The 7,836-nt window shown below is 33.5% G+C and overlaps 2 protein-coding genes across 2 annotated transcripts; one reads left to right on the forward strand and one right to left on the reverse strand.

Annotated features, from left to right (window-relative positions):
• Nucleotides 1-312: 312 nt before the first annotated feature.
• On the forward strand, nucleotides 313-1,950 carry LOC140978117 (uncharacterized). The gene is made up of 3 exons (XM_073442913.1): nucleotides 313-556; nucleotides 724-1,590; nucleotides 1,756-1,950. Exons 1-3 carry the CDS (start codon nucleotides 472-474, stop codon nucleotides 1,785-1,787), a joined length of 984 nt encoding a protein of 327 aa, XP_073299014.1. The 5' UTR covers nucleotides 313-471; the 3' UTR covers nucleotides 1,788-1,950.
• Nucleotides 1,951-2,070: 120 nt separating this feature from the next.
• On the reverse strand, nucleotides 2,071-6,777 carry LOC140978115 (ALA-interacting subunit 3-like). The gene is made up of 8 exons (XM_073442911.1): nucleotides 6,238-6,777; nucleotides 5,147-5,205; nucleotides 4,524-4,598; nucleotides 4,326-4,439; nucleotides 4,152-4,222; nucleotides 3,737-4,034; nucleotides 2,950-3,239; nucleotides 2,071-2,395 (listed from the first exon to the last, which is right to left on the reverse strand). The coding sequence occupies exons 1-8, from the start codon at nucleotides 6,323-6,325 to the stop codon at nucleotides 2,341-2,343; spliced, it is 1,050 nt and encodes a 349-aa protein (XP_073299012.1). The 5' UTR covers nucleotides 6,326-6,777; the 3' UTR covers nucleotides 2,071-2,340.
• Between the last annotated feature and the right edge of the window lie 1,059 nt (nucleotides 6,778-7,836).

Raw genomic sequence — 7,836 nt, forward strand, 5'->3', positions numbered from 1 at the left:
CGAATGAGAACTTCTTTGTTTCATACAATGCTTAAAGTTCTATAAATGATTAAAGTTATGAATCAATATATTATCTCTATAACATATCATTTTATCTGACAAATCAAACGATATCTTAATTTTTCAAAACGTAGGTTGATCCATACTCAGCAATGATCTATTTGAGATTTAAATTATTAGCAAGCACCTCGAAATATATGGAATTACAATAAGATATACTATATGTGGCCCACATGTAACTTTAGGAGAGATGAGTTCAGAAATTATGTAGTGTCACCTTGAGTTTTCAGTTGTCTTCTCATTATCTTCACTTTGGTCATTCTATATAAAGCCATCCATTAATTTTATTGATGACCCTTTGAGGGATCAACACTAGAGTGTATCACCATCGATCGACAAGGGTTCCCTAATTTTAGAAGCCTTTGATCATAATAATATAGAAACAATTCTTCGCATTTTCTTGAGTTCCCAATGGAGAAAAATGGAGTTCTCATGAAGTCATGCATTTTACTAACTCTCTATGCATTCTCTGCTGCCATTTGTTCTGTCCACTCTGGTAAGTCATGTTCTGTTCTTTTGGCATTTGCTCTCCGAGTCTCTTAATTTTTTACTCCAAATGTGATATGTGCCATATATTTGTATATTGAGATGATAAATTTTTACCTCAGCAATTTGGAGTACTACTTGTTTGCAGATTTATATTTCCATTTCATATTTCGACAGATGCAACCAAAACATTTCACAAATTTAGAAGTTGGAAGCACACAAGAAGTTCAAACATTAAACCTACAAGAAAGTTTCATCAAACCAAAAGAAGGTTAGAAATGAACTTGCCTCTGGATTCATCAAATACTGACCCTTACGTAAGTTCCCCATTCTCTTTACCACCCTATGAATCTCTTCCTCCTTTCCCCTTTCCCGAAAACACCCCTCCATTCTGTGTCTATCCCCCTCTTACCCCTCTGCCACCTTCCACAGTACCAAGCCCAGAAAGCCCAACTTACGGACCACCTCAGAGTGGCTCAATTCCCAACCCACCTATTATCATTATTCCGAGCCCACCTAGTGTAGTTCCCAATCCACCCACAAATGTGCCTACTGGCCCCACTCCGACTCAACCAGTGCTAAGCCCACCTTATTATGAGCCCAGCCCTCCAAACTACGAGCCTAGCCCACCTTATTACGAGCCCAGCCCACCAAGTTACGAACCAAGTCCACCGAGTTACGAGCCTAGCCCACCCTTTATGACTCCTTCCCCTTATGGATTTGTTCCAAGCCCACGTGTATTCTTGCCACCCATAGTTTTCCCACCTCCAACCGTGCCACCACCACCTCACAGGAACCCAATCACGGCCACATGGTGCGTAGCCAAGGCTTCGGTTCCCGATCCAATCATCGAAGAGGCTATGAACTACGCTTGTGGATCTGGAGCTGACTGTGATCAGATTCAATCAGCTGGATCTTGTTTTGAACCGAACACATTATTTGCACATGCGTCGTATGCATTCAATAGCTATTGGCAAAGGACTAAGGTGGCAGGGGGAACATGTGATTTTGGAGGAACGGCAATACTTGTCACTGTTGATCCAAGTAAGTTCTCATATAGTAGTTTTCACTTTTCATACGCAAACTAAATTTTCAAAATATCATATATCAAGCTGTGGATTCATAAATCTTGACGAGAAATTTCATGAGATATCTAATCTGTTCAAAAGTATCACACTTTAGATTGAAAATGTATCATTTCTCTTGCAGGTTATGATGGCTGCCATTTTCTTTACTTGTAATTTTTGAAGAAACATCAGCTGTAGTTGATGAATAAAAAGATTGAGAGAACGTATTCGATCGGTGTTCTTCATTTGGGCAGCGATTTTGTAATATAATTTCCAATTTATTAAAGGACATATAAACATTTATTTTAGATTGTATACTTTGTTTTGGTTGAGAAACACCATATGAATGATAAAATATGACAATTTTACTCACATTTACTGCAAATTGGAGTTGAAATATGTGGCTGACTCGATCGGAAAAGGGTACATAAAAGTAGAATAAAAACAAGATTTGAAATACATGGTAAAATCTTTTATTCTAAAACGACGCCTGTTTCTCAAACCGATCGATATTAAAACTATACAAGTAAGTAAATTTGCGCATAAACCCAGGAGGTATTTGCTGTGAACAAATACAAATCTCCAGATATAAACTAAGTTCAAATCAAACAAAGAACTGCATGTGGTTCAGATTGGTGTACTGTGTACATCTTTAAGAGGAAATGCGTGGAACGAGGGCACTGCAGTGATTTCGAGTAGACAAACCGAACAACACACATAAACCAGATTAACGACGACCTGGATTCTGATTCCATGACAAATAAGACGGATCTCCAAGTCGCCTGCATGGGATAACATATGATTGACAACAGATGCAAGAAAATAAGAAATTAACAGATTATGGATCGGTTGAGGATACAAAAGCTCTAACTTAAAAGACAAAACACTACTGATCTCGGTTTTCCAAGTGTTCTTTTTAAAAGGAAAAAAGGCGAGACATAGCTTTAATGTCCGTTTTTAGCGAAAGGAGTTCTTTCCCGATTTTGTCAAGGAAAAGCTGAAACCGGAGCCAAAGCCCAGAAACTAAATTTTTTATTTTTGAAAAAGTGTTTCTTGTAAACTTTTTTATAGCAGCTTCTCTGTCCCAACATACTCGATGTATCGTAGCATTTGCAAAGTATGTTCATGACAAAGCTGTTCTTAGAAACCATCTTGTAGAAATGTTCTCGGATGTTTCATTCATCAAACAAAACACCACATTGGCTTGAACCATCAGGATTCATTAATTATGGAGCGACTCAACCAAACTAGCTAAAAAAAATGCTACTTGGTCGTGGATGAAGAATAAATGGGAGGTGATAAATGAGAATACGAAGAAAAGGCAAACAGATCATACCTTGGCTTAATTAGATAAATAAGAGCGAAAACTATGGCCAAACCAATGCACAATCCACCCACTGTGAGATACGCAATACCCACAAAGTCATTCTTCCCTCCAAGCCAGCTTGTGGTAGAAAGAACAAGTTTCTTCTTGCCATTGAAACTGTAGGTGTTATAATTGTTACTTATTGTCACATTGATGGTATCACCACGTTGAAGATCCACTTCTATTCTCCCATACAATTTCCTAAATGTGGGAAGGGCTGCAGTTCTCATCCAAACCATAAGGTCCTCCTGTTTATTCAACTGTGGAACGGAAACATATTCAGATAGATAATTAGTTTTTTGTAAAGCAATTTAAAATTGAAATAGATAAAGAATGCAACTTTACTACTTGCCAATTATTGAAAGTGACAGTTAACAAAGTTATAACTGATCTAGCAACTTCACACTAAAATCTGTTGAGCTTGCACTTGCCACTTTCAACCTTTTTTTTTAATCCGATGTCGAAACTCAACAAATCAGCACAAATTCAAGAACTAGCATCCAATCGCAATTTTAATTTGCTTACACTTTGACTTGGTGCGTAATATCATTAAATGAAAAAAAATAAAGTAAGAATATACATCTCCAAGGAAACTAAAATTCTGCATGGTTAGATTTGATATTATACTCCAAGTGTCATGTAATTATGAAATGCAATGCTATAAAACGAGCAATGGCTTCTTCTAGCAACATAAGTCCTCTGCACTCTACAAGTAAGAGTAAACATGATATGTTGGCTTATAGAGCCAGAGGCTTACTGGTAATAAAGGATCAAGAGTTCGACCACCAACTAAAGTTCCGTTCTGAAAATTTTTCGGAAAGACATTTTTCCCAAATTTCCGATCCCTGTCGCTCTTCCACGAGATATTTGTCTTGTTTATGTTCAACTGCTGGTTGTTGCGAGTTAGACTGTAAGTATCATTAAACAGACTCCAGGCAATAAGACCACAAGGAACAATTGGCCTCCCATCTATGGTTGCCTCAGGCTTACATGGATCAGTGTCCCCCTCATTGTTTATACTTCTCAACTGCTGATCACTTCGGCTCTTCACATATCTAAAGTTAATCAAGAGATACCAAAGAATTATAACAATTCTTGCAGGATTACAGAATTACAAGATAACAAACTACTTTAAAAGACAATTAATACAGTAAACTCTGCATTATACGTACCTACGGTGATTCTGGTAAAAACTGTCAAGTTGGTAATAAACATAAATCGGATGCTTCATTTGCTTTGAAATCTGGTGTTGATTGATTCATTAGTTAAAACTCACTAGTAAAGAAACCAGTATGAGCGAACGATGAGGCAAAGCGAATAACAAGCAAATACTGGATGGAACTCACGCTGAGAGTTCTATAGCAGGTCTTGTCTTGAGGGCCTTGAATATACCCAAGTTTGTCATTTCGGGATTCGATTGGAATGCATTCAGTTTCGTATTCATTGACAATTTCAACAACCTGACAAACATAAAAGAAAGCTTAGACAGTAATAGAGCTGTGAAAGTAAAGTAGCCGATAAATGAGTTGGAGCATTCAGCATACATCTTGAGAAGCAAAGAGGGAGACAATCCCAATGGGAATGAAGACAACACCAACAAGCAAAAGTGTTGAGATCACCTGCACCAAAAAGAGCATGCAATCATTAGGATGCATATTCTAAAAGTGGATAGTCCATATCTATATCTATATATCTATCTATATATATAATTATAAAAGTGTGTTTTCCAATTGTGAATCGGAAAAATTAGCAAAATTGTCCCTCTATATGGTTAAGCATAAGACATCACATAGATATTTTAGTACATTTATTTATATGACAGGAACATAAATGGAAAAACAACTTCTCAACTTGATATTTATCCTCTCTCAAAACCTCCACTTAAATGCCATCTATTTGGGCTTAAATTAGAGGTCAAAATCAATCTAAGTTACTTTCATTTTAACTTAATTAACGAACTTTATTAAGCAAATGCTTCATTCAAGCTTTCCAGATCATTTATTTTTTAACATATTTATAATGAAAATATATTAAACCTCCCAAGCCTATCATATAATCAGCTCAAATTTCAAACTTGGCATGATTTTAATTGTTTTGAATACCAATCACGTGATATTCAGGCCGAATCAATTTGATCACACCCCACACTATAATACATAACATTTACCCATTTAGGAGTGAGAATAGGTTTGCACGCCGGAAGCTCCTGTTGTGTAAACCTAGAATCTGGGGAAAAAAAAAAACAAATTAAAATGTTCCGAACCAGTATGTTATCATAGACATTAAATCTTTTTGCTAAATAATCATGAAAAAGGGTCGATTAACTTGTTTATGTTATCCAATGATAAACAGATAAATAACGTATCAAAAGTTTCATCAGATAAAGTTTCGCCGATAAGGCATTCCTTTTTTTGTAGCCTATATGAAAATTATGGGCATATTTCAAGGGTTTTCACATGATTTCGCAAATGCAATGTACAATTAATGTGCTATCAATACTATGTCCTTAAATTGATAAGACGTTAGAATACTTCATCATAGTGTTCATTTGCATATAATAAACTCAAGTTCTGTGAGCTGCAATACACTTGCTTTGTTTCTGTGAATTGAAAACCATTCGAGGGTAACCTACAATAATTTCAAGAGAATTTAAATTCTCACTGCAAAAATTGTCCAAGAAAACTTCCATAAAATATAAACAGTAGATTCCATAGAATCTGTCAAAGCAACTTCTATCTCACCTCCTAGATAAATTTCTTGCTTAGCACCAGAATAACTATTTAAGTCAAATGAACCATGTATGCAATCTGCTTCGTCAAACATGGAAAAACATGAATCAACAGTTGCAGTCCTACAGATTAATTTAGTCGTATCTTTGGTTAACGATAGTCTCATTTTCTTTCTTGCATTTTATACAGTTAATTACGAATTTGAGATTTATTTTGCTTGAAAGCTAAATATTACAGAAATTAGTATTGTATATTTTATCCCTTTCTTTTATTCCAATCATGCATATACAAGTACTGAATCAAGATTCCGAATATTGCAAATATTCATGATACATCTAGAGTTACATACCCATCTGGTCCCAAAGACCTCCTGAAAATCATTTAAACAAAGATCAAGTACAAAGCAGACAACTAAGAACAGATTACACAATCCAGCACATAAATTCCCAAAAGAATTTCCATCTGCACAAGAAGAAAATTCACGAAACGAGACTTCAAAAGTTCTAGAAGATGGGTCGTAGAAAAATACACTTTGGTCGCTTGGTATTTCTTCTAGGCCCGGTGGAATCGGCCGATCCAGATCCTCCGCCACTAGATGATGGAGTATTAGAGTTCATCAAGCCCGCGATGATTTTCTTGATTCTACTTGAATCCAAAACTTACAAAAACAACAGGAGGGAAAAAAAACAAGAAACCAAAGACGATCGGAAGCAGAATACAAGAGTTTTAACAAAAAAGGACAAATATTGAAGTTCCAACAGCTCCGAGAGAGAAGAACGAACAAGGTCGAGGTGATTTGTTACTTGGGTATAAATGACACGAAAGTAGGTGTTGTGGCGCGACTCAGATCGTCACGCCATTGTTCTTTGACTTGGAAATGTCTCCCCGTTGTAGGGTTCACCATGGACCCAAAACAAAAATTATTTAAATGAAAACCCTCAGAATCTTCTCTCTAGGAGCCTGCCTTGACTTTGGAGGAGAATTTGGTAGATAAATCGGGATTCCAGGTGAAAGAGGACAGAGTCAAATTTTGATTGGATTTCGACGCGTTTCGAGCTCAGATGTAATGAAGATACTAAAACCTGTAATGGAGAATATTATAAAGCAATTATGTTTTATATATATAAGTATTTTATCTGTTTGATTGATGAAATATTATTTTACGTAATTAATAATTAATATATATTTTATCGGTGTGAGTGATAAAATATTATTTTATCTAATTAATAATTAAATTTAATAAGTAATAACATTACATTTAACTTTTCAAAAAAAAAACATTACATTTAACATTATTGGTATAATATAATGAATTTATTGAATTTTAAATATTATTATAAAAATATTATTATATAAAACAAAATAGGTGCACTCTATATTGACAGAAGTATAAGAAAAATAAAGTTTTGTCTTGATTAACAGCTATATATTTTAGTCCAGTAGTAAGCGCTTGATCATAATAATTTTATTATATTGGTTAAATATATCTGTTATTAATAAAATGAATACAAAAGTGTATTTTAAAAAACATATTTATTTTATATATTAAAATTTTAAAGAATAAATAAATATTTTTCAAAAAAAGTCAAATTTTTTGTCATTTATTAGATAAATAAACTTTAATTAAAAAATTAAATTATTTTTGAAAACATGTTTAAAATATTTGTATTAAGATTATAATTAAGATAATAATAGCAATAATAATAATACCAATTTGTAGACAATCAATATATAAAAAATTTATGATAACTCCTTTAAAAAGTTAAAAAATACATATATTATATAAAAAATTTATATATTATTTAATATGTTAGTTAGAGAACAATGAAAACTAAATATATGAAATTATAAAAATAATACAAAACTCAAAATCATAACCAAAATTAAGTAAAATTATATAACTAATGCAAATACTCAAATGTAGCTTATATTTTCAAAAAACATTATACTCATATTTGAATTTTTAAAAAAAACTTAAATGAATTCTTATTTAATTGCATATTTTATTTCATATTTGTTTTCAAATATTTAATGTGTTAGATGAATGCATTAATGTTGATCAATATTTATTTTTGTAGAATATTGTTTTTTTTGGAAATTTTCCAAATATGACAAAAACTTTATATAT

The sequence above is a fragment of the Primulina huaijiensis genome, chromosome 6 (genome assembly GCF_012295235.1).
Source record: "Primulina huaijiensis isolate GDHJ02 chromosome 6, ASM1229523v2, whole genome shotgun sequence".
Taxonomy (NCBI): domain Eukaryota; kingdom Viridiplantae; phylum Streptophyta; class Magnoliopsida; order Lamiales; family Gesneriaceae; genus Primulina; species Primulina huaijiensis.